We start from the raw sequence: 21,362 nt of genomic DNA on the forward strand, positions 1-21,362 counted from the left end.
CTGCCCCCCGCCGCTCGGCGCCGCGCACAGGCTGCGCGCAGCCCGGCCGGGCTCGGCGCTGGCCCCGGGCGGACAATAGGCACAGCTGCCCCTGCGCCCCGCATAAAGGCACCAGGGGGGCGGCGGGAGGCTGTGCGCCCCCTCCCCTCCCTCCCCTCCTCCTCCTCCTCCTCCTCCTCCTCCTCCTGCCGCTCTTTCTTTTGGGAGAAACCCATGGCCAAAGGGACGGGACGGGGCGGGACGGGGCGGGACGGGGCGGCACGGAGCGGGCCCTGCGGGGCCGGGCACGGCGCGGGGTGAGGGGGGGGGAACCGCCCCCCGCGGGCCCTCGCGGTGCCGGGCTAACGGGAACCGTCCCCGCAGCACCGGGGGGCGGTGCTGGCAGCCCCCGTCGGGGAGGGCACTGAGGGGGGGGCGCGGGCGCGCTCCGCGCCGGGGGCGGCGGGGCCGCGGCTCTGGGCGCCGCGCGCGGGGCTCGCCCCCTTAATAGGGGCGGTGACGTCACGGGGGGCGGGGCCGGCCCCGGGGCGGGGCCGGGGGCGTGGGGGGGCGCCGCGCGCATGCGCCGGGCCGGTGCGGTCGGGGCGCCGCGGCTGCAGCAGGAGCGGTGGCGGTGGCGGTGCGCGGGCGGGGAGCGCGCCGGGAGCCATGGGCAGGGGCGGCGAGGGACGCGGGCGCACACCCGGCGCGGCTGCGGAGCCCGGCCTGAGAGAGCGGGGGCCCTAGGAGCTGATCCGGCGGCGTCATCCACCAAAAAAAAAAAAAAAAAAAAAATCCATTAAAAAAAAAAAAAAATCCACCAAAACCACCAAGCCAAAACCTCCCCGCGGGCGGCCGAGCAGCAGCGGCAGCAGCGCCGAGCCCCTCCCGCGGCCGCCCCCGCCGCCGCCGCCGTCCCGCGGCCGCCGCCAGGAGCCCCGGGCCGCGCCGCAGATGGCCGTGCCGCCCGGCCGGCCGCACGCCCGGCGATGAACGCGCAGCTGGCGATGGAGAACATCGGCGACCTGCACGGGGTGAGCCACGAGCCGGTGCCCGCCGCCGCCGAGCTGCTGAGCGGCAGCCCCCACCACCGCGGCGCCGTGGCCCACCGCGGCGGGCAGCTGGCGGCCCACCCGCGCCCCATGGGCATGGCGGCCATCCTCGACGGCGGCGACTACCACCACCACCACCGGCCGCCCGAGCACGGGCTGAGCGGGCCCCTGCACCCCACCATGACCATGGCCTGCGAGACCCCCCCCGGCATGAGCATGAGCAGCACCTACACCACGCTGACCCCGCTGCAGCCGCTGCCTCCCATCTCGACGGTGTCGGACAAGTTCCCGCACCACCACCACCACCACCATCACCACCACCACCCCCACCAGCGGATCCCGGGCAACGTGAGCGGCAGCTTCACGCTCATGCGGGACGAGAGGGGTCTGGCGTCCGTGAACAACCTCTACACCCCCTACCACAAGGATGTCGCCGGCATGGGGCAGAGCCTCTCTCCGCTGTCCGGCTCGGGCCTGGGCGGCATCCACAACTCCCAGCAAGGGCTGCCCCACTACGCGCACCCCGGCGCCGCCATGCCCGCCGAGAAAATGCTCACCCCGAACGGCTTCGAAGCCCACCACCCCGCCATGTTAGCCAGGCACGGCGACCAACACCTCACCCCCACCTCCGCCGGCATGGTGCCTATCAACGGGATCCCGCACCACCCCCATGCCCACCTGAACGCCCAGAGCCACGGGCAGATCCTGGGCTCGGCCAGGGAGCAAAACCCTTCTGTAACCGGTTCGCAGGTCAACAGTGGAAGTAATTCAGGGCAAATGGAAGAAATCAATACCAAAGAAGTAGCTCAGAGGATCACCACCGAGCTCAAGCGGTACAGCATCCCCCAGGCTATCTTCGCCCAGCGGGTGCTGTGCCGCTCTCAAGGGACCCTCTCGGACCTGCTGAGGAACCCCAAGCCCTGGAGCAAGCTCAAATCCGGCCGGGAGACCTTCCGCAGGATGTGGAAGTGGCTCCAGGAGCCGGAGTTTCAGCGGATGTCTGCTCTGCGGCTGGCAGGTGAGCCCGCTGCGGCCCGGGGGGGCCGGCGCTGAGCAGCGGCCCGGGCCGCCCCGTGCACAAAGCCGGCCCCGGGCTCCCGGAGGGGCGGCGGGGGGCTCGGTGGCCGCCGTGCTCCGGGGCCGGCCGCCCGCCCGATCGCGTCCCTCCCCGGCAGGTGCGGCGGCGGCGGGCTCGGCCGCGGGGAAGCGGCCCCGAAAGCCGGCGGCTGCGAGCCCGGGCGGCGCGGCGGGGCGGCCCGCAGCCCCCCTGCCCGGGGGCTCGCCGGTAGCTCCTCGTCCCGTTCCCAGCGCCGGGTTTGCGCGCACGCCGGCTGAGGCCGCCAGCAGCGGCAGGGCGAGGAGGAAATATTTGGTTTGGCGGCCGGGCCGGGAGCGGGGACCCGGGCCGGGGCACGGACAAATGCCGGGGGTCCCGGGGGTCGCGGGGAGCCCCGGAGCGGGCAGTGCGGCGAGGCCGGGGCCGGGGCCGGCTGCGGTCCGCGCCTGGGGTCGGTGCCCGGGGGCGGCGATGTCCCCGCAAACGCGGCGAGCCTGGCGTGGGAGCGGCGGCTAGAGAGACGCGGCCAGAAACGCTGTTGGCCAGGGTCGTTAGGTTATTATTTGTTTGGAACCGGTCGCAATTAGCACTAGCCCCTGGAGCTCGGCTTTTCTGCGGATGCCCCTGCCCGAGAGCAAGCGATCCGGGTGGTGTCCCCGCCTTGCTCCAGGACCTCGAAACACCCCAGCGATTGCGGGGTCGGTGTGCTCGGGGGGCACGGCGGCGGTATTGTCTGCTCGGAGACCCGAAGGAGCAAAATGTGTTTCCGCCCTGTTTTGTACCCGTTCTCCTCCCGCCTCCTCCCCAGGCCCGCCAGCGTGTGCTTCCCGTGCAGAGCCCGAGTTTAATATGCCGTGAGTGAGGGTTTGTTAATTAAGTGATAGGTCTCCATTAATTTGTCCCTGGAGAACGCGAGACAGTCAATCCGACTTGGAGCCGGGGTCACTGATCCGTTTCACAGACAAAAATAAGGGAAGGGCCAAATATCTTTCTTCTTTCAAACGCACAAACGTCCCTGCGCCTCCGGCTGGCACGACGGTGGGAATTGGGGGAACTGGGGGAACTGGGGGAACTGGGAACCGCTCCGTGGGCGGCTGGGACCTGGCTGGGCCCCGGCCGTGCCCGCAGCCTGGCTGCGGCTGAGCGGTGCCGGGGAGGGGACGCGGCGGGGATCTCGCTCTTCCCCCGTGCCGCGGCCGTCCCTGCCGGTGCTGGCTGGTGGAGGACGTTGCTCTCTTTGGCTTCCACTCCTGCGGAGTCAGTTTCAAAGGTCTGAGCTCGCAGAAAATGCCCGTTCCGCCTTCCTTTCCCAGCACCAGCCCCCCCCCAGGGGTAAAACCCTCGTCTCGCTGGTGCTATCCGAGAGAGGAGGACGGGGTTTGTGTTTCCGATATCCCCTTAACGATTGCTAGGGCGAACTTTCTTCGATTTGGCGTGTATTTTTACGACAATTCGGTCGACCCGAATCTCCCTTCATTTGCATAGATCGATACTGGGAACAACCCCCCGCTTCGGAGCCTGCTGGCATCCCCTGCCTGGCGCTGCCGGCCGGGGAGCGCTGCCAGCCCCGCCGGGGCGGTGCTAAGAGCTGGGACGGAAGCGGCCGCTGCGGGGTCCGGGGAGACCCACTGCGCCCCCAAACCGCCCCCTTCCTCCCGCCACCCTGCCATCCACGGATCCGGGCAATACGTCTAGGGAGACATCATCCTGCCATTCTGCCTCCCCTTAGCGCTGCAACCCGACAGCTGGCGCTTCAGACAAGCGGCCTCCCCGGGGCTAAAGCGGGCCGGCAGCCCGGGGCCGGGGGGGGGGGAACCGGGGAGGGCCGCCCGTGCTGGGGGGTCCCCGCAGCGCGGCCCCGGGGCTGCCCCGCAGCGCGGCCTCGCGCGGCCCCCGCAGCACGTGCTCATTTGCATAGCGCCGCGTCGCAGCCAATGGGGGCGGCCCCCGCAGCGCGCCCCCGCCCCGCCCCGCCCCGCGGCCCCCGCACGGAGCATCCCGCGCGGGTCGGAAACGCGCCCCGGCGGGGATGGGGGCGTGAACGGCAACCCCAAACACCACCAATTACTCCAGCCGACGCGAATTAAATGTCACGTCCCCGTTATAACTGGCTCCCGGGCGCTCGGAGCGTCAGCAGGCGGAGAAATGCCCGGCGCAGCCCCGCAGCCCTCGCCTCTTCCCAGCGCCCGCAGGCAGCAGCCGGGAGGCGGCCGGGGGAGCGCAGCCCGGGGGGGTTTTAGGCCCCCCGCTCCTGCCCGGCGCTTTATCTCGAGTACTGGCCCCTTGCAGCCATCCCTGGGGGCTTCCTACCTCCCAGATTACAGAAGCTCCGACAAATAGAGGAAAAATTGGTAGTTACATGGGAGCGGGATTGAGGTCTTGACACTTCCCGGGCTGTCTCTTGAAATGTAAGCAGAACTGCTAATTGCAAAGCTGACCTCTTCCAGCCTCCATCTTATTCATCCCATCTTCTTTCCCCTCTCTCTTCTCTTTTCCTTTGTCTGTCCCCCCTCGCTCCCCCTTCAGCGCTGAATATTTATCTATTTGCCCGTTTCTCCCGGAGTTATTCTTCCTGCCCTCCCCCCGCCTCTGCTGACATTTGGAAGGGCAGCGAAGGGATCCCGAAAAAGAAATGCAATTCAAAGAAAACGCACGGCCCTTCCGCAGCCTACTGGGATTCGGGAGTGGGTTCCTTTCGGGTTATTTTCTAGGGGAAGAGGTGACAAGGGAGGGATAAAGAAGGCCAAATCGGACTCCTCTAGTGCGGGAGAAAACCAGCTGCGCCGAGCCGGGAGACGTTGGAAAGGCGCTGCCCGAGGGCCTCGAGAAGTGCCCGGTGCTGAGCGAGGGGACCGGGGCAGGGGGCTCCGAGAGCCCCCCCGGCCTCGCTGCTCCAGCAAGCGACAAAAAGAGGGAGCGGGAGCCCCAGGAGCCGCCTCCGCCGGCCCTTCCCGCTGCCACGGGGGCTTCCCGAGCCCGGCACGGGCCGGTGGGAGCGGGGAGCGGGTGGCGGGGCTCGGAAGGGGGCGGCTCGGCCCGGCCCGGCCCGGCCCGGCTCCCTTCGGCCCGGCTGCTCGCATTGCTTCAGCGGCCTGGCTGCCGGCTGCCGAGCTCGTGTCTCTTCCTCCCTCCCCTTCTCCTTCCTCCCTCCCAAATTAAATCTCGGCTTAAGCGAAGGCTGGGAAGTCGGCGAGAAATCCTCACCAAATTAACTGTAAGGAAATCGATACGGCAATCAGAGCGTTTCCCACGTTAAGTATGAAATCTAAGGAGCGCCGCCCGCCCCTCTTGCCCCGCTGCCGCCCGGCCTCAGCAGCAGCAGCGGGGCGGCCGCGAGCGCCTCGCTAGAGCCCGTCCGACGGCCACCGGCGGGGCTGTGCCCTAGCACCGGGGGCAGCGACCGGGGGCTTCGCCACCCGCACCCCGGGGCAGAGGCCGTGGCAGCGGCCGGCCCGCGGGTGCTGGACCCGGAGCGAGGTGGCGGGGCCGAGGGGCGGAGAGCGGCCTTGCTGCGGGATTGCTTGAGGGCCGCTCGCCCAGCACGGCGTTTGCCCTTCGTTAATGTTTGCCCAGCGGGGGGTGGAGGAGCGGGGCCGGGCAGCGGGGAGCCGCGTTCCTCTGTGCCCGGTCCCGGCACCCCCGGGCCCTTTGCTGGAATTCCCCGCCGTGTGGCGAGGGGACCCCGGCGGGCCCCGTTCCCCGCTGCCACCCTCGCTGCCGGTTGGACAAAGCGGCCTCGGAAGCGCTCCCGCCCCGTCTGCCCGCGCCGCCCGGTGCCACCGGGCTCCCGCCGCCTCCCGTTCCCGGGGGCTCTGCGCCATCTACTGACCGCCGCCGGAGCGGGCCCCCGCACCGGGCAGCGGCGGCTCCCCCGGGCCGGGGCACAGCCGTGGGACACGCAGGGGGCCGGGGCGCCTCGGTGTGGGCTCCCGGGACAGCTCCGGGCCCCGGCCCCGTTCGCGGCTTGCCCGGGCGGCGCGGCCCGCGGCGGCTTCAGCACTGCGGACAGTTACCGCCGGCTCGGCACGGCACGGCACGGCACGGCACGGCTCGGCACGGCACGGTACAGCACGGCACGGCACGGCCGGGGGGGTTTCCGTGCCGCCTGCAGCGGGGGAGAGGCCCCGTCGGTGATGCTTAACGGCCCCGGGCACTCGGGCTGTGTGCGGAGCGGCCGCCCCCGGAGGGCTCGGTCCCCGGCCCGGTGCGCTCCCCGAGTGCCTGGGAAGCGGAGCCTTCGGTCCCCGGGCAGCGGGCGCCCCGGCTGGGAACGCTCGGCAGAGGAAACCGAAGCCTTTTCCCAGCCGCCCCGAGCCCCGCCAGGCGGGCCAGGACGCTCCGTGAGCAGGGCCGAGGAGCCGCGGGGCACCGCAGCTGGGAGCCGGCAGCTGCCAAGCGCCACTTTACGCAGCCGGGAGCTGCTGGAGAGGTGCGAAACCGGCTGGAAATGCACGGGCTGGGAAGGCCGCGGTGGTGCGTTCCTGAAGGCAGCTCGGGCTTTGTCTCGGGCAGCGTTCGCCCGTCCCCGGTGTAGCAGGAGGATCCCCGCACCCTCCGCACAAGGGCTCTCTGCGAGGCACACCGAAGGGACTCAGGCTCAGGAGCTGTTGCTGAAGTGCTCGTGGCTTTCATCAGATGAGTGCAGGCACCGGCGCAGTTTTTCCTGAGTGTCGAGGGAGGACCTAGCGTGGCACCCCGTCGGCTATTTCCGTGACTACTGCACTCCTGCACGATCAAATCGATAAATGCTGATTTTCATTTCGACCATCAATCCGTCTGGATGAATCGTATACTGATGAGGAAGAGACCGGTTCTTGCCGAAATTCTCCCAAAACGCGCCTTACCCGAGCCATTCGCGTGTGAGGAAGTCAGTTTCGTGATGCCAAGAGAACGATTCGTAGAAGCAATATTAGATTAACGGTATTTGGGATTTTCCCGTTTCAGGGCGGCAGGAACGCTCCCTGGCCACTCCTCGGGCGCAGCCCCAGTGGCAGTCGGAGCGTGGCAGGTGCCAGCTGCGTGGGGGGCTGCAGGGGCTGTGCACCCCCGGAGAGCTGCTGCTCGCAACAGCCCCCGCGGTAAACCGGAGAACACGGGGCCAGTTCCTGAGCGAGGCCGGCAGAGAAGTTGCGGGGCGGCCGGTCCTTTCCTGGATGTTTTCAGAGCTCGGTGGCACTGCCTGCGGGGGTCCCGCACCCGGCTGCCCCGGTGCCCCCGGGTGTAGGAACTCGGCTGTGACTTCCCCGGCGTTCTTCTCCTTAATTTCTGGCTCTCTGAATATCATCGCAAGTGACCAAGGGCTTCAAAAGCAGCGGAGGGGAAGCGGGGCCGGACCTTGGGACACGAGCCCGAGCAGCCGCCCGGATTGCTGAGCGCACCTTGCTGGCCCTTGACGTCCCGGGGAAGGGTTTTGGAGGATGCCGCCGCCTCCACCGCCCCGGGACGGGGCCGCAGCAGCAGAACCCCGGGGCGGGGGGACAGCGGCGGCACCGCACCCGGCGGGAACGAGAGGACGCGAAGCTGCCCGTGGGCGGCGGGCCCGGTGCGACTCCCCTGTAAAAAAATCCTTAACGGGGGCGGAGCGGTGCGGTGAGGTGTGGAGCGGTGCGGTGCGGTGCAGAGCGGTGCGGGAAGGTGTGGAGCGGCGCAGCAGCGGCGAGGAGAGGTCGCCACCCAGGGGCCGGCCGCCGCCAGCGCTCGTGGGCGCGTCGGGAAGCGCTAACGTGATTAAAATATTGATGCAGTCACAGAAATCGTTCATTAAGGCAATTTAATCTTTGCTATTAAATGTCCTTTCAATTCATTTGGGGTAATTAAGATGCCGTTAAAGTGATTAAATCCTAACTACTTATGCTAGACAAAGAAATATTTGTCACGGTAATATGGTTAACTAAGGACCCAGCGAAAGAAATGAAACGTTTGCTTTAAATGATATCGTAGGACGATCGGGTGCTTTGCCCTGATTGATCCACTTAGCAACAGGTCCTGCAGTGGCAATGTCAGCTCATGCGAGCGGTTACAGACCCGTCAGCACCGTAAGTTTGTGGAAACCCCAGCTTCCCAACGCGTTGAGTCAGCATGACTTAGATTCCCTTTATTATTCCAGCGGCAGCAAATTAAGGTCACCCATTTTAATACAGCACACAGCAGTGAGATGTTTGCCAGTCACGGTCTCAGTTGGGGTCTTTATGTTGGCAAACTGCTGTCCTTCTTTGAGCTTCCCATATAGAAATGGATTCAACTCCTCTTGCATTGTGAAACAACAACAGGGAAATGCTGCCCGGCTGTGACAGCAGAGAAGTAAGATCCACATCAAATGACCTCTGAGAAGACGGAGACACCCACACTCTGAATAAGTGTGAATGCAAATTCCCAGAGAGACAAAATGCTGAGTGGTGCCAGGAGGGATACGAGGACACTCAGTGTGTGTTCAGACACTTCGGTATAGTCTGTGTTCTCTTCAGATGAAAGGGGAGAGTTTTGGGGAGCCAGTGTCACCTGTGTGGGCTTTCATTAAGCACAAGGGGCAGGCCTTGTCCTGCCATGGCTGGAAGCTTTTGGGGGTCCATCTGTGCTGACTGCTGCCACTGGAGCACGTGGCCATGAGCTGTGCATACAGCACTGTGCCCATGGGATCCCGTCTGCCAGGGCCCATCGAAGGCACGGGGCATGCAGGGGCATTGCTATGCAGGGTGAGTGACACATGGAGCTGGAGCTGTCCATCCAGACCAAACGGATTTGCCTGCTTTGTGTTCATGTGGGGAAGTCAGAGGTCAGGTAACATGTCTGACAGGCTGCTAATCTTGTTCTCATGTTCCCAAAATACAAAGTTTTTGATGATTAAGAAAGATCCATTATTTGTGTGCTTCTCTGCATGCTCCGGAGGTGTTTTTCTCATGATAAGGATAGAGCTTATCACACTTCATTATGTATTATCATCACTATGGATTTACCATAAACTTTTGGCTACTTGCTTCCACTGAGCTCCTGCAGCCAGTGTGATTAGGACTATCTCTGATGTCCAAAGTCCTTACACAGGAGTCCTTTCAGTCTCCTGTGGAAATCCTGCTGCCTTCTCCACCCAAAGGTAGAGCCTCTTTCAGAGGAATATCCCTTGGGATACTCTAGCTTGTATCGGTGAAGACTTTTCATTCTCTGAAAATGTTATTGGGTGTTTTGTGACATTTCAAAACAAGAAATAGATGCTTTAGAAAGAAATTTGCAGGGTCTCAGTGGGCCCAGTTCAGACTGCAGCTCAGGCAGGTCCCAGGCTCCATAGACCTGACACAACAAAAATTAGAAAATGCATTTAAAGAGGAAATTCTTAAAGGGTTTTTTATGTCTCCAAGACCTGTCCTATAGGCATGAACTTGGGATAGCTAAATGATTTGCCTTTGCAAGAGGAGGGGGCAAAAGCTCGCAAAAGCTTTGAGAGCTCTCTCAAGTCGATCTAATACGTGCTTCCTCATCTCTCCTATGTCATATGCAGAATGCAAAGCTTTTGCTGGCACCTGTTAGAGCCAGGCTGCATCCCTTCTTGGGGTTTCTTGGGGAAGGGTGACTGCTCTCAGCTCACAGCTGTGAAGCTGTTAGCTTGTAAATTCCCCTGCTACTTCCTGGGAACCTTGCACTGGAGTATGTGAGAGAAGCATAATGCTGGTTTTTGTTTGTTTGTTTGTTTTTGGTTTTTGTTTTGTTTGTTTTTAGCCACCTGTCTGAAGCAAATACAATGCTCATAAATAGTGAAGTTTTACTGGGCTTTGTCCAAGTGGCTGCTCTTCCCCATCTCAGTGGTATGTGATCTTTCAAAGTTCATGAGCCATCCTGAAAGGGGCATTTTAAAAAGAAATCCACCCCATAGGGATGAAAGACTTGATCAGGTGTCAGGGTTAACACCTGCACTTACTGTGGTCTGGACTTTTAGAAGGACAGAACAGAGCGGTTCACGTCACAGGCAGGCAAAGTACCCTCATCTCTCTTCCAGCATAAGCATGTAGTCAGAGCATTTTCATAGGGATTGTGATCATCCCCTCCCCTGCAAGCACAGGATGGGTCCTATCGTGTTATAGGCAGTCGGGCCAGCCATGCGCTGGAGGAAAATGCTGATAAACAGTGCCACGGCGGTGGTGAGACCGCAGGAATTGTGCTGCCCACCACCAGCTGGGCCATAAGGAGGTGTACAGGCCTTGCCAGCCCCGGCAAGTTAACTCAGCCAGATCCCTCGGGCAACTCAGAAGGAACAAAGGGAGACAAAAATAGATTGATGGACTGTATCAGGAGAATTGCGAGTGTCAAAAATATCTGTTGCTCCAGGCAGAGGAAGATGGAAGTGGCTGGGAGAGGCCAGAGTTCAGCAGTGGATTTATAAGGCTCCTTCTGGCACTGATAATATTACATTGTCATATCTGCACATGTGTTGCCAGACTCAGAGTGACTTTTGCCTTATACTCTGCTTTGATATGTTTTAACTAGGCTTTCTTAAGTCTCTTTGGCAAGGCACGGTGCTCAGCTGGGACAGCACAGGGCAGAGGGCAGGGTGGCTGCGTGGGGCCAGCAGGGTGCAGCCGTGCCGTGCTGTGGAGACGTGCGCGCCGGGAGCACTGCTTCCTGAATTCAGCTTCTGTGCTGTGTGAGAGGGCAGGTGCCTGTGAAGGACATCAGCGCAATTTGCTTTTATTATCTTCCGCTACATAAAATCCTTATCTCGGTGTGTGGTTTCAAAGACAGGCTCTGGAGTTTTTCCCAAACAGGGTGCGCTTGGTGTCTGTGAAGCCGCTGGCCTCAGCGACCACCCTTGCCTGCCTCAGAGGAGGGCCTGGCCAGAGGCCGGGTGCTGCCGGCGCCGCCATTTTCCTGCTGCAGGCCAGGACACCAAGGGGGACGGCCCTGGTGTCTGCCCATCCTCTGTGCCCGCCTGGACAGACGCTCACGTTGGAGCGTTTCATCCCGCAGTGTACATTTGTTCTCTGGCAGGCTCGAAGCTATGATTTATTATTAAAATTGATTGGCTCCAATGCAGGGAAAACGATCGTCAGGAAACCCTATTACGGTTTTTCATTATCACCATTATTTATTTTTAAGTGCTATTAATATTCCTGGGTCTGGACAAGGCAGAAGATGAAAGGTGGGATCCACCCTTCCTGCTCACAGGAGGAGGCCTGGCAGCGCCGTTGCAAGAGCTCTTTGAACAATTATGCCTATCGGGAAGCCTTGCCCTCAGTCTGCCGCTCGGGAACGTTAGCAGGAGCGGAGCTGGAACAGGAACAAGCTTTGCATTGCAGATTTGGCAGGTGTCACCAGCTGCCCGGGACGAGGAAGGGTCTGCAGGCAGTGCTGAGCAGGGCCCAGGGCCAGGCTGCAGCCAGGTGCTAGGCCCTGCTGCCGCAGCGTGGCCTTGCTCCACCTGTGTGGGGCCGCACCGTGCTTGGGAGGCAGCAGCCAGCTGCGGCGCTCCCCATGGCACACACAAGGTCCCCAGCTGCCACAGAGCTGGTCCTCACCCCTGAACCAAGTCCTTGGTTCACAGTTGGTGAACTCCAGCTTAGACGTGAGGACAAGCACTTCTTATTTCATAGGCTTTGGGCTAAACCAGAGCCGTAGGAAACCAACGATCCCGGGTGGCAGTTTGTTAAGAAACCAAAAGGCCACCGTGCTGAAGGAGGAAGGGGTGGAAGGGGTGGGTGGCTGCCTGTCGGCACCTCCAGAGAGCAACTGGGCAACGCTAAAGCTTGCCCTCTGGTGGGCTCAGCTGAGATGAACCAGGTGCTCATGTGGCCCAGTACGGTGCATTACATGTCTGAAGACATGACGTGGCTGTGGGCGTTGTGCTGGCAGCCGGAGGGATTCAGCCGATGCTGCCATGGGTGCTGTTGAGTCTGGTCCCCCTCTCCTCTTCATCAGCTGGCAGACAACCAGTAGGAAAGTGGAGTCAGGGTTTCAACCACTCAGTGCGTACTCCATCACCTGGATGTGTCTGGTATCACCAGTCACCTGCACAGTGAGGTGCTGGACAAACTGGAGATGAGTAAAAATCTCCAGGAAATTTCAAAATACTAAACTTGGCTTATTTGTATCATAGAATTGATAGATTTTGGTTTTTCTCCCCAGCAATGAGGACTTTTTTTCTTACCCCTGTGCTGTTGCTACCAGTAACTGAGGTCTCTGGTACAACTGAAGTTCAGGAACAAAGTATTTGGTAACTCTTGGGAAGTTCTCTAGCTAAACAATTATTCAGGAACATTACATTTCAGGAGATGAGCACAAGCTCTGGTAGACATCATAAGCAAGTTAGTTTCACAATACATGGCTGGTTTTTTAATTCTCTGTGATTTCAGAAAACGCTTGTACTCGTTTGTGATTGAAGCCCCCGAGGTTTACACAGCTAATTGAACTATCCTTGTATTTACCACTGTGCCTGTGATCTGTGACGTGCAGGTTCCTGCTGGAGCAGCGCACAATGCTGACGTGGATCGTGCTGCTGGTGTAGTTAGGATTGTGTGGAAAATGTTGATCTCCCCTCTGGACAATCCATCTAGGTGAAAGCCGGAGTTCGTGCAGTCTTTGAAAAAGTGAGGCGTAAAGCAGTGTGAAGATACGAGTTGTTAGGCACAGCAAACGTGGCATGGGTTTGGTTTGTCCCTATTAGCAGGGGCAGAGTCGCTGAAGCTGAGCCCTGCAGCTGCTCTTACAGGAATTTCTGAGCCTCAAGTTTTTAGGAGTATGAAAAGTTGAGACTGTTGATATCTCTTGCGCTCCTCGTTTTCTCATTTCTAATATTGGTTGATAACTAATGAGTTATTCTTGCAATAGTATTTTTAACCTGTGAGTTATTGACATTCACTTTAACCAGGATGCAGAATTATTTCAGCAGAACCTGATCCCTGCAGTGTGTTCACCAGCTTAACTTCACAAGGGGTTGCTCGTGTGAAGAAACCTGTTTTTCAGCCCAAAAGTGATACCACATTTCAGAGGTCAGGATGTATCTTCAAAGTACTCTTCAAAGCTTTCCAGATAAAAATAACTATAGAAGATACGAGTCTGGCACCTCAGTCCATGTGATCGATGTGTCGTTGCTCATGAAGGGGCGTGCAGCTGGGATGCTCATCATTAGGGAGCACTTCAAAAGCTTCTGCGTGGCGAGGGCAGGAAGGCCGGGCAGTGAGCCCTGCCTCGCCCAGCACCGCCCAGCCCCAGCGCTGCCTCGCGGCTCCGCAGCCTTGCTGCCGCCCCTGTGCGCTTGCTGCTCCTGGAAGTACAAGCGGTGGGGGACTATTTTTATACTTTCCTCAGGCAATGAAACCCTCGTGCCAACGCTGGCTCTCGGTAGCAATGAAAGATGTTGGAAGGAGCTCTGTAAAGTAATTTGCTGTCTTTGTTCCAACATCCATGGGATAGGTGGAGATGCTGCACAAAATACTTGATATGACCAGCACTGATCTCCACGGAAATCAGGAGTAGACACACAGAGACAGAACATCCATATTCTCTTCAGAAATACCTCTCTAAATCAGCATTAAAGAACATTGTTGGAGGGAAAAAAGAGGAAACGGACAACTTCAGACTCTTTTGAAAGTGAGACAGACCAATCTGTCCTCCCAAGGAAACCTTTTATCCTAGCTAAATGCTAACAATATGAGCTGGCAGGCGGTCAAAGGCTGTCAGGGGACTCGGAGCCATGCTTCCAGCCCCACGGATTCTGCCGAGCAGGTGATCTGCAAGGCAGATTTCAGGTTGCCGCTGCAGTGATGTGGGGTAGAACAGTGCTTGGGGGGGAGAAGAGGGGAGAGAGAGGAAAGAAGTGAAATGTAATAGGGAAGATTTACTACACCCTTGTTCTGCGTGGCAAAGCGTGGTTTGTTTTGTTCAAAATACATAACCATATGGGCCTATACGACTGTAACAGGGTCCCATTTTCTCGGTTTGTTTTTTTCTCAGCCAAAAAGAGACAAATATAGAAATGTATTGACAACAAATAATGAAGACAAAAAATGTGGGGAAGGTTGATTTAAGAGTGCAGTGAATTTCCACTCAGCCTTGTAGGGCCATTATGTAAACTCCCAGCACTAATGGGTATTTTCAAAATTTAGCCTCAGTAACAGCATGTTCTGAGTCTGAACAGACAATGATAAAAGCATTTTCTAACGTTTCTTCCTTACATTTTTGACAGTTTATAATATATTAAAATTTAAAATTTTGAATTTGCGTTTAGTTCACATATTAAGGCAAGGTGGTAAACCTAGGGGCTGCCCTAACATGCAGATGCGGGTGCTGCCCAGCAGGGCCAGGCCTGGAGCTGTCCCCATGCAAGGGAGCTGGTGACAAAACCGCAGGGACACGTTTGTGCCTGTCCCATGCCAGCTCCCTGCCCGTCCCACAGCACCCTCTACACCCACCCCACAAGAAATGCGCTCTGCACCCCCTGCACCCTCTCCCAAGTAGCACATCAAAGGCACCCTGTTGACCTCAGCCGAATGCAACAGGCCCCCAGGCTGGCTCTTCTCACCCCAAGAAGCCTATGAAATATGTGAAATGGGCATTGCAAGGGGTGAGAGTAGCCATTGCAGAGTCAGGTGGCTGAAAGGCCATGTCAAATTGTTTTTCTCATTTGCAAACCTTACAGCAGCCTGGATTCATGTGAGTACCTGTTGGTGGATCCATGAAATATGTATGTAACTTGTATCTGTGTTATCTCATGTCACACATCTTTTCCAAATGTGAAAGCTGAAGTGAATGTTTCTTTTTTTTCCTAGTTGTAACTTACTCCTTTGCAAGACCTCTCTAACCCGTGCTCCCTTTTCTTGCAGCGTGCAAGAGGAAAGAACAAGAGCACGGGAAGGACAGAGGGAATACCCCCAAAAAGCCTCGGTTGGTCTTCACAGATGTCCAGCGTCGAACTCTACATGCAATATTCAAGGAAAATAAGCGTCCGTCCAAAGAATTACAAATCACCATTTCCCAGCAGCTTGGGTTGGAGCTGAGCACCGTCAGCAACTTTTTCATGAATGCACGGAGGAGGAGTCTGGATAAGTGGCAAGACGAGGGCAGCTCCAATTCAGGCAACTCATCTTCTTCATCAAGCACTTGTACCAAAGCATGAAGGAATAACCACGAACTAAACCTCGGTGGAAAAGCTTTAAAAATAAATAAATAAATAAATAAATAAAGACAGACCAGGACCTCAAGATAGCAGGTTTATACTTAGAACTATTTGAAAAAAAATGCTATTTATAAGTCCAAAGAAACCAAAGACTTATTTCACCTGCATTATGACTTTGTTCTAAGACACACGCTTTAGTAGGATGACGACTTGCAAAAAAATAAAACAAAAGAAGACAGCGAAATGGAATGAACAAAGTGGAACACAAAGAGAAGAGAAGCAGACCACTGGTCTCACACCTTCGTTCATGATCATCTTCACCGTTCTTGGCTGTTTAGTGGTTTGGAGCATAGTGATTTCTTGTCATTGAAGGGACATCTTTTCAGATATGGCTCTTCATTTCCACAGCGATTGCCATGAAGGTGTGCAGTGTATCCGTACTGTGTACACGCCGGTGGTTAGGGACTGAGTCAGGGCTGGTCTGCAGAGAGGGTTGTGCCACGGCGCGACCGGCAAGGCGTGGAGTCGTCTGAATTCATTTGAACGGTAGTGTGATTTTTGCTGTTTCAGTGTTTGAGCTTCCCCGGCAAGATGCCCGGAAACAAGTTCAAACTAGGCAAAGAAATTTTGAATGGTACCTAAACCAGTGCATTCTCTTTGTTTGTTAAGGAATGTTCAGATTTAAAAAAGGAAAACTATTCCATCCATAAAAAATCGACTAGCTACCAAAGAACACATTTAATAATTATATTGCAGGTATTTTATTGCAATGATTTTAATATTCCAAAGCTATTTTTACACAAAATACTATGTAGAGTTATAGGTATAAACTAATCTAACTGTATAACACATAAAAACTTGTAATCAAGACTGTTATTTGCCATTAGTAATACCACACTATCGTTTCTTTTCACGATCGGCAAGAAAGAATGCCAGCAGCGCTGGGGCAGTGGCAGGCAGGGGGCCGGGGGCCGGGGGCCGCATCCGTCGCCGGTGCCAGTGGCAGCAGGCGGCCTGTGCTGCCCCACGTGCCACCCCAGCCCAAAAGAGACAATACACAAACGAGAAAATCTGAGGAAACCTAAAACCGCAGGGCCCTGTGCCTGATCAATGCTCATTGACGTTAGTGAGATGCTGCTTTTTTTTTTTTTTTTCCCTTTATTTTTTTAACCTATTGACTTTCCTAGGTGAAGGAATAGAGATAGCTTTGAAGGCTCGGGGTCTTTTCCCGTCGAAAACAGCAGTAGGACAGAAGGTGATGGTGGTGGGAACAGCTCCGACAGGAGCTCCAGGAGTGCTTTTGGAAAGCCAAATTATGGTTCCTCTGAAGTCAGTAGCAAAGTCCCCATGACACCAAGGCACAGCCTGTTGTTCCATGGCTTCATATCTGTGGGCAGCAGTCTGAGCTTTTGTTCTGTGCATTCTTTCTTGCTCATCTGTTAATCAGGATAATGCATGAAATAGTTTAAAATTTGTAGTTGAAAAGCTTTAACTGCTCTGTTGCTAACAGAACCTTAGAAGATAAACCATCCCATCCCTACTCCGGTAAAACTAAAACGTAAAGCATGCAACATCTGCATATTAAATTTTAGTGTAAGGGGAAAATAGACTTTAAAAACCATACATGTGCCTGTTAGATTTCTAACCGGTGTTCCAAATTGCTGTAGTAATATTATTAGTTAGAATTCCAAAGTAATCAAATATGCAGGTTAGGCCCAAAGGATTAGAAATAGGTAATCTTACTTACACCCTTTTTTAAAAAAATAAAATAAAATAAAATAGAGAGAGAGAGAAAAAAAAATTCAAGGTAAACTAGAATCCAGACAACATCAACAATGCAGGTTTTGGTGATGAAGCCCGCTCAAATATTAGCAACACCGAAGTTGAGCACCTTTGTAGCACCATTGATTTCCCAAGATGACAGGGTCTAGTCAAGTTTCAGGGTATACAGTTAATTTCCAGTAAGTGTTTAGAATTTAACTGAAAAATCTCTTTATTAAAATAAAGTCAAATAAAACCAAGGTTTTGGGCAACAGATATTTCTCCCCATTTTTCTATGTTACACCCAGTTTAAGAATGGCAAAGCAAATATCTATTCAAATGTAATCTGTGATGTTTTACTGCCCCTAGCTTACCTTAAATTTTAGCGAGCTTTCTTTTTAGTGTTCCTTTCCCACCAAGGCATAATTGACAAATATTAATAAGCTCACCTATAAAGTATCTTATGAATGCAGTTTCATTAGTGTGAGATTGATAAAGGACAGTGGTAACTAATGTTTAAGTTTTTTCCAGCAAAACACTGCTTTGTAACGTACCTATAGTTTAGAAAAGAAAGCCTTATTTATTTAAAACTTGAGAATTTAAAAATGCAGGGAAATTCAAAGTACATTGACGCATTTTTTAGTATTTCCATTGTATTGTCTTTAGAGACTACTTGCTGAAACCAAAGAGAACTTTCATACCAGCATTAAATTTGCACCCAATATGCAATTTCAGGATCTCTGATACACACCCACCCACACAAGCCCCCGAGTAGATCTGTGTATACACACAGGCACACACACTTTTCTGTGGGTGCATCTGTGTATACATGCACACACATATATCCACACACGCCAAAACTGATGCACAAGTTGTAGATTTTAAGTGCTAGCGTTTTCTTTTGTTTTTACATGTCCTTTTAAGTATCTCTAAACATTTTTTTTTCCTAAGCCATTAAGAACAAAACCACTCTTCCCCTAAGCAATATGCGCCTCATACTCTAAATAGACCGAGAACACGCTTTTCTTTAATTGAGTTCAAACCATGAAGCAAACAGCTACGGGAAGGCTCCTGCCGTGCCCCGGGCGCGCTGCCCGGCCCCATGCCCCGGAGCCTGGGCAGAGCGTGCCGAGCAGCCCGGGCCCGCTGCTGAGGCCTCCTGGCTGCCCGCCTTCTCTGGCGCTGCGCTCGACGCCACGCAGAAAGTCCTGTCTCCATCACTTTAGCATTAGTCTGCCCGGTCACTTGGGTGAGATCGGGACTTCATTCCTGACAAACTGGAAAATAGTTTCAGATTCCAAAACCAAAGGACCTCAAAATCTGCCAGGAACAGTTAGGAGAGGAGCAGAACCCGAAACCGCCTGGGAGCATCGGGAGGCTGGGCTTCAGTCATGGGTGGCCCCGCGGGCACGTTTGGCTCGCAGGGCAGCCCGCGCTGACCGTAACAGCCCCCGGGGAGGCCGGCTGAGCGGTGATACTTCCACATCCATCCCCATCCTAAAAGGCACCATTAGCTTTCCAGGGAAAACGAAAGGCTCCCAGCCGGCAGCGCTGCTCGGTTCGGCCCCTCGTGGCTTCCCGGAGGCCTCGTCCTCCTCTCCTTACTCAGGTAAAGCCAGGTGACCAAGAGCAAGGCAGCCAGCGGTGCTGGGCCTCGCCCCGGGTCCGGAGCGAGCCGGCGGTGGTGGCGGCGCTGCCGGGGTGCCGCTGCCGGGCCCCGCAGCACCGGTGGCCTCCCGCAGCCCTGGGACAGCCCTCCTCGCCCGAGCTGCCACGCCACGCTCGAGCCCTGAGGAACGGTCCTTCTTTCTACTACTCTTCCTCCTGTCCTCCTCCTCTTCCTCCTCCTTTGTACATAAGGATGAAAACTATGCATTTAGCAAACAAAGAGAAAGCACTTACCCTTTTCTATCCAGCTGCGTTTGGGTGCATTCAAAGGTCCAGAGGCTAATTTTGAGACTTTGCTTAGCCTTCTGGTTTATTATTGTGGTGTGGTTAGCTTTACAATACATTTGGTAACTATTTGCTAAAGACAAAGAAGCAAAAGGTAAGGAATAGCTACTTCCACGTGTTTAAAAAAAAAAAAAAAAAAAAAGAAAAAAAAAAAAGAAAAAAAAAAAGTGTGTAAAGATCTACTATTTATAGTGTGAACCAAAGACGCTACCTCACTCGATTTCCATTGGTGATTTTAATCACATTGATGATACCAAAGAATACCAAAGATTTTTCATGCACGGCCTCGGTCTGTAAAGGGAACTCCTCCTCCCCACCTCCCTGTCCCTCCCACCCTGTCCTCACCTCCACTCAGTGTGTAGACTTGTCTTCTCCTTAATAGTAATGATGGTAACCTGACGAATTCTTACTTCTCTTACTACAACTGCTACTACTGACGATGATAAGGATACTAATAATAAAGCTCTAGGCAAACATGTTGCAAACTTTGTAAACTCCTAGGACGAGTGCCTTGCTTGAACCAAAGTGTTAAACCGCTGTTGACCTCTTTATCTCTCACCTTATACTCTTTGAATACCTCAGCCTGTTAGAAAGGCCACTAATGAAAAAAGGAATAATTCTTCACCGTGGTGCTTTTTGCCGTGCAACCATGCAATGAAACTTTCTTTGATACCAAAGGAAAATGTTTTTTTCCACTTTCTTGCTGACAAACCAAAGGTTCCTTCCTCCTTCCCCTGCAAGCAGCGTGAGTCCCTCAGCCCAGACAGGCCGTGCATTGCTTTTACCAATTCCTCCAAATACCTCATAGTAATAAATCGTTAGGGTTATGTTGTATAGAGAGTCTATGTGATAAGGCAGAACTTACTAGTTTGATAATTGTTAAGGTTACTTAAAAAAAGCTTTATAATTCTTATTTATTTTGTAGGGGTTGTTTTGTTTGTATGTTCCTTTTTTATTGCTGTGGTTGGGTTTGGGTTTCTTCTTTCCTTTTTTTTTTTTTTTTTGTTTTTGGCAGAACTTCTCTGATATACTCAAGGAAGATCTTATTCCTGGGAATATTTCAAAGTGGGTAAAGATCGCTGTTTGCAATGAATGCAAGAAAGGGAAAAATGGCTTTGATTTCTATTGTTTCGGTTTGGATGCTTTGTGTTTGCTAGTCAATGTTCTTTTCACAGGGTAAAAAAAAAAAATATTCTCTGCTGTGATAAATGGTTCCTATTTTTTCTCTATAATGTGCTGTGATTTTTAATTTAATTACATTTTGTATACGCTTATTTAATCACTGCTTTAATTTATGACTATGTAGTTTAAAAACGAATTGTATATAGTAGATTCAAAAATGGCCAAAGCTTTATGTTACAATCTTTTCATTCTTGATGCTGAGATAAACTGAAGGAGAGTGCTTCTCTTGACTGCAGGGTGTATCTTCAGACTTGTCTTGGCATGCACTTCGACGCGTGTTCCAAACACTGCCAGGTTATCCCCCGGGCCTCCCTTCCCCCAGACTTGTACATGCCAAAATGAGTGTTTCAAGGTCGTGCTTTTGTCATTAGAAAGCAGAAAGGCATTATTAGCGCGTTTTTCCTTTAATTTATTTGTCTTTTTTATAGAAAAGGTTCCTTTGCGGGTAAGACCCGCGCATCCAAAGAATTTCCAAGTTGTTTGATGTTTCAAAGCACTGGCATTTGTGAGAGACTTTGCTGAGTTCTGTTTTCCTTTGCCATACGCACGGGGAGCGCGAGCAGCGGGCGGGCGCCCCAGGAGAGCGGCTGGCCGGAGGCTGGTGGCACCGCTCGTGGGAAGGCCACGGCCGGCCCCCGCCGGGCTTTCCCTCCCCAGGGGACAGCCCAGGGTGGCAGGGGACAGTGGCAGCCCAGCTGGCAGCGCCCACAGGCTGCCACCCTGCCACCCGCGGGTGCCGGGCCCTGCAAGGAGGGGGGACGGGGGGAAGGGGTCGGGGTCCATGAGGTGCCACCAGCCTCCCCAGGACGTGCCCAGGCTCAGGGACCGCGGCAGAGCCGTGGTGCGCGGTGGCAGGTGGATGGGCAGAAATGTCCCTGTCCCGCGTGGGGACTGCCACCGCACCCTCCGGTCAGCTCCAGAGGGAAAAAACAGTTTTGAGTTGAAAAGAAAAAGAGTTCTGACAATGATAATTCTGCAAAGCTGACGGTGGCATCATGGCACAGAAAATAGGATGCCACTCACCTGTGTTTTATTTTGCGTAAATGATAGATTCTGTTTCAGCTGAATGTGGTGTACTGCCATGGTTTGTGATGGGTGTAAATATTTCCTTTCCATGCACAGTAGTTCAGCTCCAGGTGTTCGTTGTTTTCGGTTGGGGGATGTCGGAGGGGTTGCGGGAGGGAAGGACAAGGGCAGGGTTTGAGCTTTGGGTCAGGAGTTACACTTTCTGGATACGTTTTTATACTCCAAGCATTGCAACGGGGCAACAAAGACGCTCTGA

General features: G+C 55.0%; 1 protein-coding gene across 1 annotated transcript; it reads left to right on the forward strand.

Annotated features, from left to right (window-relative positions):
- The first annotated feature begins 550 nt into the window (after nt 1-550).
- On the forward strand, nt 551-20,260 carry ONECUT1 (one cut homeobox 1). Its single transcript, XM_068695624.1, has 2 exons — nt 551-2,049; nt 14,892-20,260. Exons 1-2 carry the CDS (start codon nt 969-971, stop codon nt 15,182-15,184), a joined length of 1,374 nt encoding a protein of 457 aa, XP_068551725.1. The 5' UTR covers nt 551-968; the 3' UTR covers nt 15,185-20,260.
- Nucleotides 20,261-21,362: the final 1,102 nt, after the last annotated feature.

The sequence above is a fragment of the Anas acuta genome, chromosome 12 (assembly GCF_963932015.1).
Source record: "Anas acuta chromosome 12, bAnaAcu1.1, whole genome shotgun sequence".
Lineage (NCBI taxonomy): Eukaryota > Metazoa > Chordata > Aves > Anseriformes > Anatidae > Anas > Anas acuta.